The 19,782-nt window shown below is 38.5% G+C and overlaps 3 protein-coding genes across 10 annotated transcripts in view; 2 read left to right on the forward strand and 1 right to left on the reverse strand.

Annotated features, from left to right (window-relative positions):
* CCDC88A (coiled-coil domain containing 88A) overlaps window positions 1-19,782 on the forward strand; it is a 160,120-nt gene that overhangs the window by 117,596 nt on the left and 22,742 nt on the right. For 4 of the 7 annotated variants that reach the window (XM_021087519.1, XM_021087520.1, XM_021087522.1 and 1 more), the window contains 4 exons: window positions 3,100-3,359; window positions 3,556-4,018; window positions 9,359-9,458; window positions 10,197-13,256. In XM_021087519.1, coding sequence (XP_020943178.1) covers window positions 3,100-3,359; window positions 3,556-4,018; window positions 9,359-9,423 — 788 coding nt within the window. In that variant the 3' untranslated portion in view covers window positions 9,424-9,458; window positions 10,197-13,256. Of the gene's footprint in view, window positions 1-3,099; window positions 3,360-3,555; window positions 4,019-9,358; window positions 9,459-10,196; window positions 13,257-19,782 lie in introns of those variants that run through there. The other 3 variants (XR_002342712.1, XR_002342714.1, XR_002342713.1) reach the window with 1 other exon arrangement.
* Window positions 16,706-18,940, reverse strand: LOC100514282 (prolyl-tRNA synthetase associated domain-containing protein 1). Its single transcript, XM_003125134.6, has 2 exons — window positions 18,788-18,940; window positions 16,706-17,224 (listed from the first exon to the last, which is right to left on the reverse strand). The coding sequence occupies exons 1-2, from the start codon at window positions 18,869-18,871 to the stop codon at window positions 16,793-16,795; spliced, it is 516 nt and encodes a 171-aa protein (XP_003125182.3). The 5' UTR covers window positions 18,872-18,940; the 3' UTR covers window positions 16,706-16,792.
* The window catches only part of MTIF2 (mitochondrial translational initiation factor 2), a 41,839-nt gene continuing 41,035 nt past the window's right edge, over window positions 18,979-19,782 (forward strand). The window contains exon 1 of one of the 2 annotated variants that reach the window (XM_021087524.1): window positions 18,979-19,230. The gene's annotated coding sequence lies outside the window, so the exon portion shown is untranslated. The remainder of the gene's footprint in view (window positions 19,231-19,782) is intronic. The other variant, XM_013996153.2, reaches the window with a different exon arrangement.

A 19,782-nucleotide genomic window follows, 5' to 3' on the forward strand; every position in this document is an offset into this window, starting at 1 on the left:
TATCCAGATCTTAAAGCGGGAGATTGATGAAGTTTCTAGGGTAAAGTATGAAATCCAAATCATCTATGTTTGGAACATAGTTCCTTGGAATATTTTATACTTTCACATTGTAATACAAATGTATTTCAATGTGTACAAATGTAAAAACAGGAGCAGTTATTTTGGTTTCCATTTTTCATCTTCACAGATAAAATCTTTTTATTGTAACCTTTCTATTTCAAAAGGTATCTGTAAGACTTTATTTTACTTACATTTTGTCTTTGTCATGAAAATGGTTGTCCTTATTTTCTCACTGATATCTACACACTGAACTCACAGAAAGTGTTTTAGCTTAATTTATATGTAAAATAAGGGGAATTGTATTTTTTAATATGTGAAAAAAATTGTGGACCTGTAAGTGTAGCAAGAGCCAGGTAGATGCATTTTAGCTCATATAAAGAATTAGTTTGGGAGTTCCCTGTCATGGCTCAGTGGAAAACGAGTCTGACTAGTATCCCTGAGGACATAGGTTTGATCCCTGGCCTTGCTCATTGGGTTAAGGATCCATTGTCGCCGTGAGCAGTGGTGTAGGTGCAGCTCAGATCTGGGGTTCCTGTGGCATAGGCCAGAGGCTACAGCTCCGATTTGACCCCTAGCTTGGGAACCTCCTTATGACACAGGTGCAGCCCTGAAAAGACAAAAAAAAAAAATTGGTGTGAAATTCCCTAGTGGCTCAGCAGATTAATGATCCGGTGTTGTCTCTGCTATGGCTCAGGTCATTGCTGTGGCACAAGTTTGATCCCATGCAAGAGCACAGCCAAAAAAAAAAAAAAATTCAAGGTATTTTTTGCCTCCAAGGTGAAGTTTTTATGTAAATGTCTGGAAGCATTGACTAATTAATACCTTTTTCTTTAAAGGTATACTTCCTACTCAGGAATTATTTAATAGATTTAAAAAGTTTGTTAAGGAGTTCCCGTCGTGGCACAGTGGTTAACGAATCCGACTAGGAACCATGAGGTTGTGGGTTCGGTCCCTGCCCTTGCTCAGTGGGTTAACGATCCGGCGTTGCCGTGAGCTGTGGTGTAGGTTGCAGACACGGCTCGGATCCCGCGTTGCTGTGGCTCTGGTGTAGGCTAGTGGCTACAGCTCCGATTGGACCCCTAGCCTGGGAACCTCCATATGCCGTGGAAGCGGCCCAAGAAATAGGAAAAAGACAAAAAAAAAAAAAGTTTGTTAAAGTGGTTTTTCTCTACAGTCCGGAATTTTTAAATTATAATGAGTGCATTTGTCCTATTGCTTTTTCGTATTTATAACATTTTATTTCAGTTGTAATTTTATTTTATTAATGCTCTGTTGCAGTGAACAGGAAAATCCGATTTCAAGGAAAGATTATTTTTTGTCTTTATGGTTATGTTCTTGGGGCTCCCTTTGTGGCACAGTAGAAACGAATCTGACTAGCATCCATGAGGATGCAGGTTCAATCCCTGGCCCCACTCAATGGGTTAAGGATCCAGCATTGCCATGAGGCATGGTATAGGTGGCAGATGTGGCTGAGATCCCATGTTGCTGTAGTTGTGGTGTAGGCCAGCAGCTGTAGCTCCAATTCGACCCCCAGCCTGGGAACTTCTCTATGCTGCAGGTGCAGCCCTAAAAAAAATATATAAAATCATGTTCTTGTATCCTGTTAAAAAATATAGTCTGAAAATGTGAAGAAGTCTTCTCTGATTTGAAAATTTGAGAAAATCTCTTTTCTATAAAATGTCACATAGCTTGAGCCAAAATCTTTCATGACCCACTTTATTCTCTGTGATTAGGAAACCATGGAAAGTTGCATTTTCTTTTTTTACTTTTTTCTTTTTCTTTTTTTTTTATTTATTTTTTTCCCACTGTACAGCAAGGGGATCAAGTTATCCTTACATGTATACATTTTTCCCCCACCCTTTGTTCTGTTGCAATATGAGTATCTAGACATAGCTCTCAATGCTACTCAGCAGGATCTCCTTGTAAAAAGTTGCATTTTCTATCTGATGCTGTATCCGTACAGTTTGCAATTGATCAAAATGAATAAGCATTCTTAAGGAATAGCATAAACTTTAGGAAGCTTTTTCCCAGAACTAGTAGTTTGCATTTTGTATAGTAGTTCAACCTCAACTGAATCTTGAGGCTCTATAGACACCATGCCAAGAGTGGAAAGCAAGAAGAATCAGATAGTCCAGATATTCATTTAGGATGAACAGAGAAGCCTTCAAATAAGGAATAAAGACCTCACAGAAAATCAGAAAATGGGAGTTCCCAGGTGGCCTACTGGTTAAGGATCTGGCATTGTCACTGCTATGGCTTGGGTCACTGCTATGGTGTGGGTTCCATCTTCTGGCCTGGGAAGTTCTGCATACATGGGTATGGCCAATAAAAAGAAGAAAGTCAAAAATTACAATTTTTTAATGGAGTTCCTCTTGTGGCTCAGTGGGTTCAGAACCCTGTATAGTGTCTGTGAGGATGCGGGTTAGATCCTTGGCCTCTCTCAGTGAGTTGAGGATCCACCATTGCTGCAATATACATTATAGGTCACAGATGCGGCTCAGATCCCATGTTGCCGTGGCTGTGGCATAGGCCCGTAACTGCAGCTCTGATTCAGCCCCTAGCCCAGGAATTTCCATATGCCAAAGGTGCAGCCACTAAAAAAAATAAATAAAATTTTTAAAAAAGAATTTTTAGCATTTCAAGAGAGTTTTTGATTTTAACATTCTCAAATAATTTAAAATTCATGTAATCATGTTTTGTTCTAAATTGTGAGGCCTTTTACAATTATTTGAACTTGAATTTTTTAAAATGTCTTATTCACTTATTCATTCATTCGCTTTCTTATCAGATGTATTGAGTGCCTGCTTTGTATGGTTAGGCTCTGGGTATGGTGGTGAAGGCAAGTCTGCCCTTGAAGCAGGCTCTGGTGAACAGTTGTTAGACTAATGAAAGATTAACATGGTTTACTAAGCATGTCTAAAGAAAGCTGTCAAAGTCAGTTTGACTGTTCACAAGAATCCAGTCAACAAATGTCAGTACTTACATAGTTTTAATCTCAGTTCAGTTATTGAACTCTTAACATACCATTTACTCCAAAAGCAGGTGCAGTTAATATCCAAAGCAGGCCACAAAGCCACAGCAGTGGAGAATTTAGCCTGCTTCATGAGCATGAAGCCTGGTCCAGCAGTGGTAGCAGTCCAATCCAGTACTTGAAAAGACAAACCAGATCAAGTCCAGTGCTCCAGCACAAAACACTAGAGAGTCGAGCACATCGCAAGATCAAAAGTGGTTCCCCTGGAAGTGAAGTTGTTACTCTACAACAGTTTTTGGAAGAAAGCAACAAGCTTACCTCAATACAGGTGAGTTTTATCTATGGTAACCCTAATTTAGATGGACGCTACAAGTTAAATTTCTGTGGTTGAACTTTAGAGCCTTTTTTTAAGTTAAGGAGTGTTTAGGGACATTAGCAGTTTTTTATTGTACAGGCTCCTCTATCAGGGAATTAAAAAAGCATGGCTGTATTCTCTAATCTGCTCTGATTTTTTTTTTTAATAGATAAAGCCCTCAAGTCAAGAGAATCTTTTAGATGAAGTAATGAAAAGTTTGTCTGTATCTTCTGACTTTTTGGGAAAAAACAAACCAGTTAGCTGTGGTCTGGCCAGGTCAGTAAGTGGAAAAACTCCTGGAGACTTCTATGACAGACGGACAACTAAGCCTGAACAGTTTGTGAGACCTGGTCCTCAAAAGACTGAAGATACCTATTTCATTAGTTCTTCAGGAAAGTCTACACTAGGCACTCAAGGAAAGATAAAGTTAGTAAAAGAAACTTCTCTGTCACGACAATCAAAAGATAGTAATCCTTATGCCACTTTACCTCGTGCAAGCAGTGTGATCTCTACTGCCGAAGGAACTACTCGAAGGACAAGTATCCATGATTTTTTGACAAAAGACAGTAGACTACCTATGTCAGTTGATTCACCACCAGCTACTGCTGATAGCAGCATCACTGCAGCATCTAGTGAGTACCATTTATACCCGTGGTCCTCTCATACACTTCACGGTCCAGCATATCCTGTAGGCTCTCAAGCACAAAATAATTTAGGTACAGACAAGCCCAAGTCTCCATATGCCCAGACCAGAAACTTAAGAGCAGAAAAGTCATATTTTCTAAACCAAACTTTTGCCACTAGTAATATGTTTAATGATGCACTTGGAATATCAGCTAAAGACAGCTTAGAGTCCTTTACTGTGGCTTATCCATCTCAGCCATTTTTATCTCTAAATACAGAATTAGTCAGTAACATAAGTGGGTTGCCTCCCAGATCAGTCACCAGAGTAATTGACCAGGCTTCTGCTTCTTTGGATAAAGCTGTACGGAAAAATAACGAGCAGTTTTATGATAGTCAGAACTGTAGTAATAGTAACTCACAGTCTTCTGTAGATAGCAGTGATCTTATCACTCCTGCATGTCCCTATCCTAAGGACACAGAAACCGCATTGTTGGTTTCTGAGGATAATCAAACTGTTTGGTATGAGTATGGTTGTGTATGATAAAAATTGCACAAAATGTGTATGATGTCATTTCATATGCACTATGCTTCTCTAATCTGATTGGAAGAGCTGCTGTTGGAAAGTAACATTTGGCTAGATTTATATTTTTAAATTGTGGCATAGTGTTCAGATGTATATTGTGGCATGTATATAAATGAGACTGTGTAACCACAAGAAAGCTTGCATGAAATATTAACTGCATTGTACATTTTCTGCATGATTTTAAAAACCTTAACAATACAAGCTCCTCTTTCACATTTCTTGTCACCTAGTAAGAGATTGTTATTTTGATACCTAGAAGAATGTTAAAATGGTTGCATGCTATAATTACCAAGAAGTCATTTCCAAGTCATATTTATTTTGTTGCTTCCAAAAAAGAATGCTCATTTTCTTCCTCCCTCCCTTTTGCTCCCTTTTTCCCTCCCTCCTTCCTTCTCTTTCTGTCTTTTCTTTTTTTTTCCTAGAATGTGCAGTTCATATTGCACATGTACACTATTAGTAAGGAAATTATGTTTATAAGATGTCATTTTATTTTGCCACTTAATTATGCCTCTCTCTGCTATTTATTTTCAAAGAAATAGCTAAGAAGTCAACACTTTATGTAGCAAATATTAACTGTGCCCATATTTATAAAATTGTTACAGATTTAAAACTTTTGTTAATACATATAAATTTAGTGTAATTCTTTTAAAAAAGCATCAAATTTAAATGTGACTTATATGGTGGCTAGGAGCATTTGTATTCTATTTTTTTTTTCTTCACTTTCTTTGTCTGATAAATATAAGAGCTGAAACACTTATCTTTTCTTCAAGATGACTTTTTTACTTGGAATCAGTTAACAGTAGTTTTTTCAGGTTTTTTTAAAATAATATAGAATCAAAGAGAAATAAAGCACATCATACTCAGTGTGTTGGAAATTTGCATTTTTACTTCTGTCTGAAAGGTTAACAAGTTAAAAAAGTGGTAAAGATTGTTACAATTTATAATTTATTTATTACTCAATTATATATGTCTGTCCCTAAAACAGAATTTTCTTAAATTAGTACACTATGCTAAATTAAAATGTAAAATTAGTATTTTTAACCATTTAAACAAATGAATATGTTTTTAGTAGAAAAAAAACTTTAGAACTAAAAATAAATGCAAACTCTTAGCTAAAAAATAGTCATAAAAGAGAAAATATTTGTCAGTTCTGACTCATAAATTTTAAAATTATCTTGTGGAAGTCATAGAACTTTTAAAGCAAAATCAGTTAAACTTGAATCTCTGACTCCTAGAATAAAACAAAACAAAACAAAAACCATAAGAAACCCATAACCCTGATTCACTTAGTTCTAAAGAAGTATGTCTTAGCTCTGTCTCTGCAATATTTTTACCACCTTGATTCATCCTAAATATTACTGATAGTAATACAACTTGGCATCGAGAAGAAATGATTGTTGTACAACTATAAATGTAATAAAATTCATTGAGTAATTAAAAAATAATAAACTTAGATACCCAAAAGAAAGTTATAACTTTATGTATGTTGTTATATTAAATTATTATTATTAATTGAGCCAAAGAAAAGAGAATATGGAGTTCCCATTGTGGCTCAGCATGATAAGAATCTGACTAGTATCCATGAGGATGCAGATTCGATCCCTGGCCTAAAACTCAGTAGGTTAGGGATCTGGCATTGCTATAAGCTGCAGCATAGGTCACAGATCCAGCATTGCTTTGGCTGTGGAGTGGGCCAGCAGCTGCAGCTCTGATTCAAATTCTGGCCGGGGAACTTCCATATATGCTGCAGGTGCAGCCCTAAAAAGAAAAAAAAAGAATTTATAGATAATCTTTGCTTAATGAAATTTGTATCCTAGAGTTCTCTTACGGCACAGCAGATTAAGGATCTGGCATTATCACTGCAGTGGCTTGGGTTGCTGCTCTGGTGCAGGTTTGATCCCTGGCCTGGGAACTTCCACATGTCATGGGTGGAAGCAAAAAAAAAAAAAAAGAAAAGAAAAAAAAGAAAGAAAGAAATTTGTATCCTTTGTAAATTAAGCCATCTTCTTGTACTTATATAAGATTGTTTCAGAGGCTAGGTCCCTTCCATTTATACCTTTGACCATACTTCATTTCTCATAGCCAGCTCGTATTAAAAATGTTTTGAGGGAGTTCCTGTCGTGGCTCAGTGGTTAACGAATCCGACTAGGAACCATGAGGTTGCGGGTTCGATCCCTGGCCTTGCTCAGTGGGTTAAGGATCTGGCATTGCTGTGGCTGTGGTGTAGGCTGGCAGCTGTAGCTCCGATTAGACCCCTAGCCTGGGATCCTGAGTTGCTGTGGCTGTGGCTGTGGCATAGGCCAGTGACTACAGCTCTGATTAGACCCCTAGCCTGGGAACCTCCATTTGCTGCGAAAGCGGCCCTAGAAAAGGCAAAAAGACAAAAAAAAAAAAAAAAAAAAAAAAAATTTTGAGAACGGGTAATCAAATAAACACAATAAAAATTTTTCATATTTTTAGCACCACCTAATATATTTTCTACATGAACATATCATTCTGTTCTGTTGTCAATTGTTTCACAATCAGTTCTAATGTTTTTTGAAGTCCCTTTTTTCATAAAACTTAATGGTAAATGTAGGTGAGATTACATGGGGCCATATATAATAATGTAATACTTAGTTTGATTTCTTTTCCACATTGAGTCAAGGATTATTTCACAACCATTTCAGCTTTTTAGATTAGTCTGGCCTTACACCTTAAACCTAAAGTATTAAATGTATTTATAAAAATACATTGAGGAAGTTCCTGTTCTGGTGGGCTCAGTGGTGACAAACCCGATTAGTATCCATGAAGGTATGGGTTCAATCCCTGGCCTTGCTCAGTGGGTTAAGGCTCTGTCATTGCCGTGAGCTGTGGTGTAGGTCACAAACGTACCTTCAATCTGGCATTGCTAGGGCATAGGCCAGCAGCTATAGCTCAGATTTGACCCCTAGCCTGGGAACTTCCATATGCTGCAGGTGTGGCCCTAAAAAGCAAAAAAACAAAAATACATTGAGAAATCATGCATTGGTATAGTAAAAGCTGTGATTATTTTACAATACTCACAGGAAAGAAATATTTCTAACCCAAATGGCTATAGTTACACGTACAGCATGTTTTCAAAAAGAACATACACAATGTGCATGTAAGACAGATATTTAACATAACATGTTATGTGTCTTGAGGACTGTCTTAGAATACAGGTTTGACATCCTCCAGAAACTGACACCAGCTGTGGAGTCATGAAAAACTCCCCAAATACTGTTTTACTTAGGTTTCTTGATTGCACTTGGAATGAAATCTTGAGCAGTGGGAAGAACCTCAGAAATAATATAGAGCTAATATTTCCTAAACTTAAATTAACATAATACTTTCTATAAATGAAATCTATTTAGATAGTTTTTAAAGATAAAAGTGAAGCAACTCTGACTCCATTGAGCAACTTTTTTCCTCCAAGACATCTCCATAAACCTACGGGTTCATGGAGTTCCCGTCATGGCGCAGTGGTTAACGAATCCGACTAGGAACCATGAGGTTGCGGGTTCGATCCCTGCCGTTGCTCAGTGGGTTAACGATCCAGCGTTGCCGTGAGCTGTGGTGTAGATTGCAGACGCGGCTCGGATCCTACGTTGCTGTGGCTCTGGCGTAGGCCAGAAGCTACAGCTCCGATTAGACCCCTAGCCTGGGAACCTCCATATGCCGCGGGAGCGGCCCAAGAAATAGCAAAAAAAAAAAAAAAAAAAAAAAAAAAGACAAAAAAAAAATAGATAAACCTACGGGTTCGTAGAGGATTACAGGCATATCTTGTTTTATTGCACTTTGTTTTATTGTACTGCACAGATACTGTGGGTTTTTTTTTTTTTAACACAAATTGAAGATTTGTGGAAACCTTGCATTGAATAAGCATATCAGCTCCATTTTTCCAACAGCATTTATTTAGTTTCTGACTCTGCGTCACATTTTGGTAACTCTCAAAATATTTGAAACTCCTTCATTATTGTTATATTTGTTGTGATCTGTGATCAGTGGTCTTTGATATAACTATTGCAAAAAGATTATGACTTGCTAAGGGCTCAGATGATGGTTAGCTTTTTTTTTAGTAATAAAGTATTTTTTAATTAAAGGATACACATTTTTTATAGATATAATGCTAATAGACTACAGTATAAACACAACTTATATGCCCTGCGAAACTAAAAATTCATGTGACTTGCTTTATTGCTATATTCACTTTATTGTAGTGGTCTGGAACCAAACCTTCAATAACTCTGAGGTATGCCTGTATTAGTACCCTAATTTTAGGTGAAATTTAATAGCTTTCATATTCCTGGCTTAGGTTTCTAGAAATTATACTGTTACTATTTGTGACACTGTAAATTTATTAGGTCCCTTTGAACAAAGCAATTTTAGCCTTAACTGTAAGTAGCTATGTTATTTACCTATAAAATATGCCTTGGGCCCTGGCTTATTTTTAGTAAATAATACAAATGTTTTTCATTGTGGATGTTCCTGCAGCTGCATGCAAGATTATTTTTTACTTTAAAACTATGCATAACAATTTAGTAAATATAAGTAAGTAAACCTGTCACTAAAAGGACATAAGTATGTTATTTATAGTTTTTAAAATATAAAAATTAGTCTTCAGTAATGAGATGTCTCTCAGATGAATAGCATTTGCAGAGTTAGATTCCTTCTTGCCCTACTCAGTGAGCTTTTTAGTTTATCTTCATGAATTGTGTTATGTTTAGCCTTTTATTAAATAACATGAAATGCTTTTCTCCTGCAGATGTGGACAAAGTACAAGAAAGCAGAAATTCAAAAAGCAGGTCTAGGGAGCAACAAAGCTCCTAATTGTATTACCCACTACATGACATGTGGGCCAAGTGGTGAGTTTCTTGCTTAAAATGTGAATGAGATTAGTCTCATTTATACAAACTAACTGCATTAAGTATAAGAACAAGTGCACATTGCATTAACAGATGTAAATATTGCTTGCTTAATTCATGACTTTCTGTCTTAACAGTAAATCAAGTTTAGTTGATTTCCCAGAGTTCCCATTGTGGCTCAGTGGTAGCAAACTTGACTATTATCCATGAGGATGCAGGTTCAGTCCCTGGCCCTGATCAGTGGGTTAAGGGTCTGGGGTGATGAGTTGCAGTGTAGGTCGCAGATGAAGCTTGGATCTGGTGTTGCTGCAGCTGTGGTGTAGGCCACCAGCTGCAGCTCCATTTCGACCCCTAGTCTGGGAACTTCCATATGCTACGGGTGCAGCCATGAAAAGAAAAAGTTTTAAAAATTAGTTGATTCCCAAAAGATTTGCCCATCAGTGCAGGAAACGTATCTTTAAAAATTGTTTTTCTTGGAGTTCCCTGGTGGTGCAGTGGGTTAAGGATCCAGTGTTTTCACTGCTTCCATGCAACATTCTTAATAATTAAGGAGAGTAGATTAAATGTCTTTTCTATGAGGAACCAAAGAAAAATTGTTTCTGACTTTCTGTCACTCTCATCTCTATATAAGTATCTGGTGCATGCTGTTCTTTTAGTGACTACTCTGTATTTTGTATCTCTTATCTTCAAGCTTTTCTTACATTTTCTTTCTTCTTTCTACCTTCCAACTAAATACAGAGAGAAAAGTGTCCTTCAGTTTCTCAGTGTGAAGCCTTTATTTCTGAAGTAACAAGACACCCAACTATAGGAAACATTTTAAAAACTCTTTAAGGAGACTTTAAATAATCCTTCGTGAATAGAGCAGGCAAGAAATACAAACCTTCATTACTTCCTTGAATCAAGGAGCACTACTGGAGTCAACTGCCAAAATTTTTAGAAGGTTTTTTTGTGACTTACTATACATTGTACTGTTAAGATCTACTGAATAAAGGATATTCTCTCGCTAAGGACCAAGTGTTTTAAAGTTTCAAGAAGTACTCCAAGAACAATCTACTTCTTTCATCATCTGTTCATGAATTTATCCATGTTTGCTTAATGCTTCTGCTAAGTATTAGCCAAAATCTAGCCATTTATATTTAGTTGTGTAAACCTAAATTAAATGCTGTAGTATGTTGTGGAATGTACTATATATCAAGATACAGAGAACATTGTTTTGGCATGTCAGAGCCTTATTTGGTTAGCAGACTGCATGTGTTGGTATTCTTTTCTTTTTTAAGCCAGTTATCTTGATGCACTGCAAAAGAAATTCAGTTTATGAGATAACTCTGAAAAGTCTGAGATAGGAGAATTTACAGTGATATTAATCTTTCCATGTCCCCCACTAAGCAACACTAAGCAGTTCACACATGGATCCAAGGTAATTAAAGTGTGTTTTTCTGAAATTTTTTTTCATAAGGTAGTTTTTCTAGCAAATGACATTCCCAAGATAGAGCTGTTGTGTTTGAAATCATTTCCCTTCTTTAGTATTGAGTTATATACGTGTTTGTTTTTTTAACTTGAGAGCTGACTGTTGCTTAAGAAGTTTTCTTATGGCAAAAATAATGTAAATAATTTACTATGATCTGCATTTTGCCAGGAACTCATTTATTATTAAGGTTACCACTTATTAGTAAGAGTTTTTCTGTTTTTGTCCTTTATAATACTACATTAAAGTTGATAACTATTATCGGTACTTTTGAAATATTTGTACGCATTTGTTACCGTAAACATTTGAAAGAAGCACAAAAAGTAAATTTAGTTAACCCAGGGAAACATCCGTTTTTTTGTAGTTCCAATTTTATATCACAGTTTTATTTTCTTATGAAATCAAAATAATGCAGTGATACTTACTAATGCAAATTCATTATTTAACATAAATATCAAAATAATCTTAAATGTCTGAAATGAGAAATATGCTGACTTTTAAATTTTAACAGTATACTTCTTAGGCTCTCATTACCAGCTCTAAAACTCTTTTTGGAATAATTCCCTAGTATGTGGTTTATTAACTGTGTGTTTCATCACTAATCTGGTAGCTGTGAGAAATATCTCATCTCTCCCATCTTGCACCCTTTTTTCTTTCTCTCTTTTTGGTAGGCCAGTAACAGTGTTTTTGTTCAGTCTACTTTCAGAAAGACCAGTAATGAAAAAGAAATATACCATGTATAGTTGAAAAGGAATTGAAGTGGAAGTTAGAGAACTTGGACTTAACTAATGCCACCATTAACTTAGGTTTGCCACCAAATAATGCTGTAAGTTAAATCTCTTTTAAACTCTTGGATGAAAGGTGCTATATAAATGTAAATACAAAGGATTCTTACTAAAATACAAGTATTGCATAACAGACAGACATATTTAGAACCTGTTCTCTAGATTTTGAAACATCTGTCTCCATGATGACTCCCAAGATTCAAGTATCAGATTGATAATGGGTGTCATGGCAGTCGAGAGACACTTGCATGTAAAAAATGTAAATTCATTTTTAGGTGGATAAATTGAAAGTAAATATAGAAATTATGTTTTAGCTAAATACAATAAGTGGGTAACTTAGTATTATATTAACTAGCATCTAATTTGCACAACTAGGACACATCCCAGGACATTAACTGAAAGTTGAAACTTAATGAGTAGGAGGTAACCCAATGAGGTGAATGATATCACAGCTTGATCTCCCCAGGACACTAACATCCTAAAATAGAGAACCCGCTGACTGAAGGCGCAGGTTATTACTTCAATTAGAAAATGCTTAAGGGTAGCCTATGAAGTACTGAACCTGAATAGGCTGACACTGAGAAAATGCAGCAAGACAACACTTGAAATTGCATAAGTAGGAAGTCACAATTACATTCATTGTCTTTTTCATACCATTTCAAAAAAGGACTAACCACATGAATATTTTACTGTCTCCAAAAGATACCATCAGAAGCAAACTTAGTATGCAGTCATGCTTCTCCCTTAAACGGCTTCTGCCAAACAAAATAGTATAGCCAATTAAAAAAAAGTCACAGGGGCCAATTTCCTGACTGGAGCCTGACATGCTTTTAATTATCTGTCTCTATTCTAAGTCAATACCTAACCCCTCTAGGAAATTGAAGAATTTATATACAGGGTGATAGCTTCTTCCCAGAGCTCCATTAAAGTGCTTCAGATCTGGCAATGTAGAAATGTTTGGTCCAAGTTTTTCAACTGGTGGTTACCAAAGAGTTCATGAAACAGGTTTGTATGTAGCACCTTTCATGCAAGGCACTTGTAAGAGCCTAAAAATCACTGTGCATAGTACAGAATTGCAGCCACCTCACAAGTGTTACGACCTGCACTGTCTTAACAGTTAATGTCAGGAAGTGAAAAAGATACTGTACCAAATCTGGAGTTACAATGAGGAGTAATAATGTATACTAAATGACTTTTGTATTTTAAGTTACTTTTTATGAGAAAAGTGGTGAATTTTTGTGTTTTCTTTTCCTCTTCACTTAGTCCTGAGATGTATTTTTTTCTTTAAGCCTTGAATGAATAATACAGAAGGAGCCCATTTTATAATATAAACCTTGATGTACATGTTATTTGGACAACAATGAAAATGCCTTAAAAGGAATGCTTATGGATAAAGTTGCACTTATAACACCCTTTTAAAAAACCTGATTTTAAATTGTCTTTTTCTTTTCTACTAAGAGTTCTCTCTTTCAGTGTTTGCCATTGTACTTATAACTGTTATTAAATACCAAATCAAATAATATAAAAGCTGTTACATTTCCTTTAAAAGTAATGCTACTGAGGGATTTGGAGTTGAATAGCAAAATGTTTATTACTTGGCTATATCTAATATAAGCCACGGTTTATAACAACAACAAAAAATCCAGTTCATAACAAATAGACATGATCATTTGGCTGATTTGTCTTTTTTAAAACAGTATTTTTCATCTTAGTTTTTAAACTTTATTTCTCCTCAAACAGTTAAGTTGGTTTAACATTCACTTGTCAAACTGATATAAAAAGAAATAAAGAGGTGATATGACAAGTGGTTGGAAATCATAACAATATAATTTAGCTGAGTATTAGTCTTTCCTTTCCCTTTGCCCTATTTTCAGACGTAACCCATAACCTTGTTTATTCTGTCCTAATCACTTTGGAATGAATATTGGAGGTTTTGGGAGAAAGAGAGGAGAGTCAGTTTTGTCAGTCACAAAAGTCTTAAAGATAATAATAGATTGTACAAATCAATCTCTTTCATTTTCATTTTCACTTTTAGACTTTGGGAGGCAGAATGTTAGAGACGGCAACCAGCCATGTGTCTGTCCTAGGGCAGTTCAGTCCTTCTGGGCCTGTTTTCGCCATAAGATGAGGAGGGCAGGAAAACCAGTTATCTAAGGTCCTCAGTGTCTTTTTGATTCTGTTCATTAAATTTTCATTTTGTATACAGAGCAACCAAAAACTTCCTTTCTTAGGGACACAGTACAAAGTAAATAAAAACTAACATGGCACCTCAGAATAAGGTTATCATTTGTGGAAACTATTTACTAACTCATCTCTTAAATCCATTCTATATAAAATTCTGTCATAAGTAGACTTATAATTTCTAATCATATATATATATATATATCCAAAAACAACAGGTTTTACTCTTACTTTGCCTTTCAGTAATGCAAATTGCCCCAAATTAAGTACAATATCTCTACCAGATGCCAATTATTTTTTGAGTGTTCAATTTTAGGAAAATATGTTATCGTCAGACCCTCAGTCAGGGTTTTGTTTAAGTGAGGTAAAAAGTGAATCAAATTTTCCTCTGTTTTTGAACTAGCTTCTATGTGACAACTGACAATATATAACCCTGGGTTCTTATAGTGTTTTGAATGCCATAGTTGAGAGGGGATGAATAAAATTTAATACAGCCTAGAGGACAGAAGAAACTTGTTCAGGCATGTTCACATTTCTAACCTCTGCACAAAGACCTTCTTTGTGTATATTCTGCTACTGAGTTTTAAAATGTAATTTCAGGAGTTCCCATCTTGGCTCAGCAGCAGTGACAAACCTGACCAGTATCCATGAGGATGCAGGTTCAACCCCTGCCTCATGCAGTGGGTTAAGGATCCAAAGTTGCCGTGAGCTGTGGTGTAGGTCACAGACGTGGCTCAGATACTCCATTGCTGTGGCTGTGTCATGGGCTGGCAGCTACAGCTCTGATTTGACTCCTAGTCTGGGAACTTCCATGTGCCTCGGGTGCAGCCCTAAAAAGACAAAAAAAAAAAAAAAAAGTAATTTCATTAGTATAATGATAACAGAACATCTTCCATCTCTGTGCTGTTTTTCTAAATTAAAATTTTCTAAAGATAGAATTTTATAAAAAGTTTATTTTTCACTGAAAAGATCAATGGTTTAGAAACAAACATGCAGTGATAGATTTTGCCCTTGCCTCTGTTTGATTATCTCACTAGGGAACTCTTGATTTAGGGCCATACCTGTGGCGTAGGAAGTTCTTGGGCTAGAAGTCAAATTGTTGCTGGAGCTGCAGCTGCCAGCCTATGCCACAGCTACATAAACATGGAATGCTAGTCACATCTACAGCCTATGCCACAGATTACACCACATAGTTCTCAACCTGCTGAGCCACAACAGGAACTCTTGAACTCTTATTCTTTAATCCTTATTCCTCAAAGATATAATCTCTATCAACAACATAGTCCCTCTTGTGGCTCAGCAGTAACAAACCCAACTAGCATCTGTGAAGATTCGGGTTCGTTCCCTGGCCTCACTCAGTCGGTTAAGGGTCTGGTGTTGCCATGAGGTGTGGCAGAGGTTGAAGATGTAGCTCGGGTCTTGCATTTCTGTGGCTGTGGCGGAGACTGGCAGCTGCAGCTCCATTTCGACCCCTAGCCTTTCCCACATTCCTTGTGATTTTTTTCCTTGTATGTACACTATCATATGTATAATTTTATATATGCTGTTTTTGCAACTTCATTTTTTCTTTTTTTCTGGTCTTTTTAGGGCCCCACCTGAGGCATATGGATGTTCCCAGGCTAAAGGTCTAGTTGGAGCTACAGCTGCCAGTCTATACCACGGCCACAGCAACTCCAGATCCAAGCCACATCTGTGACCTACACCACAGCTCAGGGCAATGCTGGATCCTTAACCCACTGAGCGAGGCCAGGGATCGAACCCGTAAACTCATGGTTCCTAGTGGGATTCGTTTCTCCTTCGCCACGACAGTGAACTCCAGCAATTTTTTCAACTCTAATAAATACCTTATAGAAGACGTAAGTTAATCTTAGGCAGTTAACTAATCTTTGTTTTGTTTTGGCCACAGCCATGGCAACATATGGAGGTCCCTGAATCAGGGATCTTGGAAGAATCCCAGCTGTGGGGCAACACTGGATCCTTAGCCCTCTGCGCCACAGCAGAAGCTCGAACTAAGTTTAGTTTTGTTTTGTTTTGTTTGTTTTTTGCTCTTTAGGGCTGCACGTGTGGCATATGGAAGTTCCCAGGTTAGGGGTTGAATTAGAGCTACAGCTGCCAGGTCCAAGCCACATCTGTGACCCACACCACAGCTCATGGCAACGCCAGATCCTCAACCCACTGAGTGAGGTCAGGGTTGAACCACATCCTCATGGATACTAGTCAGGCTCATAACCTGCTGAGCCACAACAGAAGCTCCCAATTTTAGTTTTGATGTTAGTTAATTTATTCTTAATTGTTGAAGGCATTCCTGTAATGAATAATTATCATGGGGGATGGGAAGGGTAGAGACTCTGGGCTGGATAAAACTAGCTTAATACATCTTTTTAAAAGGAAATGTTCGTATTGTTCCCTGATGGCTCAGAAGCTTAAGGATCCAGCGTTGTCACTGCTATGGCTCAGGTTCAGTCCCTGGCCCATGTCCAAGGCGTGGCCAAAAAAAATCTTAAAAAAAAAATACAGTGATGGGAGTTCCCATTGAGGCTCAGTGAGTTAAGAACTTTACTAGTATCCATGAGGATGCAAGTTTGATCCCTGGCCTTGCTCAGTGGGTTAAGGATCCAGCATTGCCACAAGCTTCGGTATAGGTCACAGATGCAGTCTGGATCTGGCATTGCTGTGGCCGTGATGTAGGCCAGCAGCTGCAGCTCAGATTCAACTCCTAGCCTGGGAACTTTCATATGCTGCAAGTGAGGCCGTTAGAAAAAAGTAAGTAAAATATTGCCCCTAAAATAGTTTAGGTAGTCCCCAAATCAAGGTGCTATATATATTATATGACTTTTAATGCTCTTTATAAATTACAAGAAAATCACCTTTCAGGAATAAATGTATTTTAAGCATTAGCCTAATTAGTTTTTATCAAAATTTAGTATTATGGGATCATGTCCTGTGTTCTTTACAAATGTGAGAAAGTCTTCAGGGCTCAGTCCCATGGTTGCAGTGTTGGTCATTGGATGAAAGTATACCTTTTCATGTCCACCTTCCAGAAAAGCAGAATCCAGAACAAATTTCACATCTCCATCATCACAGAAGAGTGCCAATGGTGTCGCACAGCCTTGGACAACTTTCAGTTTTTCTAGCATGGCTGTTTCATCAGCAAACCGCAGATTTCCACTCCCAACACCTAACTGCTTGGCAAGATCATTTAAATTGATTTGTCTATCATGAAGAACTGTCACCAGCCAATAGCCTTTTTTCTTTTTGTCTTTAAGAAATAAGTTCTTACTATGTGCTCCTTTCAAATGTTGGATATGAGGCATCATTTCTTCAACTGTAAACACCTGTAAGATATCACATGAGAAGTTTAAAAACATGCATGTATATACATACTGCACACTACACTTGTATGTATTTTGCTTGATGGGTGAAAACAGCAAGGTTAAAATCCAGGTTACTCAAGTGCCCTGGATTTCACTGGTAGAGACCTATTCCCAGTCCATTACCCAATAATATCTCATCTCAGGACTTTAAGCAACTTCTCCTAGGCCAGTTCTCTATTCTCTGTTCTAAGCCAGTTCTCTTAGGCCACGCCTTCACATTCCTAAAATCCTTTGTTTTTCCCTTAAAATTTGGTAAAGTTTATAGCAGCCCAGACTCCGATTTCTTGGCATTCCATTACATCCAGACCATGTGACAAACTCCCCTCTACTGATAACTGCAGAGGTGAGAGGGCAGGAACACCTGCCCAATATACAAAGTAAAAAAACAGGAAGAGTATGTGGACTATAAGGGAAGGGAAGGGAGTTCCCGTTGTGGCTCAGTGGACTAAGAATCCAACCGGTATCCATGAGGATGCCAGTTTGATCCCTGGACGAACTCTGTGGGTTAGGGATCCAGCATTGCTGTGAGCTGCAGCGTAGGTCGCAGACATGTTGGATGTGGCTGTGGCTGTGTTGTAATCCAGCAGCTGTAGTTTCAATTGGACCCTAGCCTGAGAAATATATGCCACAAATGTGGCCAGAGAAAGCCAAAATAAGGGAAAGGGAAGGGTCATGGAAAATGACACAGTTTTAATGTATTTCTATACCCTTTAAAAACCATCACCATATTTAGCTAATTATCATTTAGCTGTTACTCAAGCCTCCGGCAAAAACTTTTATGTCCCTACACTACTCAGGTTACATATTGGCTAGGTGAGATATTTGCAGAGTATCTGCCCATCAATACACTAAATTATGTTTAAAAATACCAAACTCTGGAGTTGCCGTTGTGGCGCAGCTGAAAGGAATCTGACTAGTATACATGAGGATGTAGGGTCAATCCCCGGCTTCGCTCAGTGGGTTGGAGTTCCCGGATTGGCAGGAGATGTGGTGTAGGTCCCAAACGTGGCTCGGATCCTGCCATTGCTGTGGCGTAGCTGGCAGCTCTAGCTCCCATTGGACTGGGAACTTCCATATGCCTATGGTGCAGCCCCAAAAACAAATGAATAAATAAAAATATCTTGGTGTCATGTATGCATGATGCCTGATACATCATAGCCACTGGAGAAGCAGTTTACTGCTGGGCAAATGTATCTACCCATAAAGTGGACACACTGACTAACATCCCACACCAGTTCCTAACGAGTTCCACACGAGTTCCTAATATGTTGCACTAGTTCTCCACAGAAAATCAAGTCACTCCAAGAGGAAAACATAACCTTTTTTACAATACGAGGCCCACGTGGACAGGCCTTTGATGTTGCATTCTGGTCCCTTGATGTAGTCTGGATCCCGGCAAATGCCTTAAAACGTACGTTTCTAAGGTACACTACCCCTGGGCCAACTAGCCTTAGCGACTTCGCGGGACAGACGCTGCAGCGGAGCCCACCCACTCCTGCAGCCGTCCCACCGAGAGCGCCTCACCTCCGGGTGCTCCACGATCTCTGTGCGGATGGCCAGGGCACTGAGCCGCTGCTCCAGCGCCGCGCGCAACTCTGAGCCTGACATGCTGCCTTCGTGGCAGTAGCTAGAGACCCGGAAGAGGAACTGGGCGTGGCCTTCCCCCACCCGGCGGGCTGCAGGCCGAGCGGAAGTGCCTGGAAGGACTCGGGTCGGTGCTGCCAGCCGAGAGCAGGCACCTTCCGGAGGCGGGGTTGCGGCGTTTTCGCTCTTTTCTGTGGCTTTGGCTTTTTCCTGGAAATCATCCAGGTCCGCAAGGACAGCCTTACCAAATCTGAAGGGTTCCTTACCGCGTGTCCCAGCAGAGGGAGGAGCCTGCATTCTCACAGCCCTCGATAATCTCGGTTTCCTACTTCCAGCATATCTTCCATTTAAACAGAATCACAGCCAGCTAACAATTCAGTTCAGTGAGTACTGGGCATGGATTGGACGCCATAGCAGGTTTATCAAGGCAGTTAGAGGCTCCTACCCCTTCCTCTGTCCTTGTAATGTATTTTCTGTGCCAGGTACTAGTTGAAGGATTCTGTCTTGAGAGGATGCAGCCTGTGTTATTGAAACTACCTGCAGTTTTGAGGTAGCTTAAACACGCACACCTCCTCCTCAAGGCCTCTTTATAAACCCTTAAGATTCTGCTGGGTGAGCGCCCAAGAAAGACCACCTATATAAATTCCCTTACTTACTAAAACTTCCACCCACCAACTTGTATTGCCCAGCCTCTTCCGTCTTTCTATGCCCTCCTAGGAGGAGTGGTGGTGGGAGGGGTGGGGGGGACGACCTTCACCAGGGAAACTCCCTGAGGTTGTGAATCTACAGACAAAAGAAGACAAAATCCCTAGCCTTTTTTTTTTTTTTTTTTTTTTTTGCCTCTCCCAAGGCATGTGGAATTTCCCAGGCTGGGAGTGAATTGGAGCTGTAGCTGACGGCCTATGCCACAGCCACAGCAACGCATGATCTGAACT

This window comes from Sus scrofa, chromosome 3 (assembly GCF_000003025.6).
Source record: "Sus scrofa isolate TJ Tabasco breed Duroc chromosome 3, Sscrofa11.1, whole genome shotgun sequence".
Lineage (NCBI taxonomy): Eukaryota > Metazoa > Chordata > Mammalia > Artiodactyla > Suidae > Sus > Sus scrofa.

Bases quoted from the DNA above. Each gene is read 5' to 3' on its own strand.
- LOC100514282 (XM_003125134.6), bottom strand. From the start codon at position 18,871: ATGTCAGGCTCAGAGTTGCGCGCGGCGCTGGAGCAGCGGCTCAGTGCC. The intron at 17,225-18,787 runs GTGAGGCGCTCT...GATATCTTACAG, and splicing joins AGATCGTGGAGCACCCGGAG to GTGTTTACAGTTGAAGAAAT.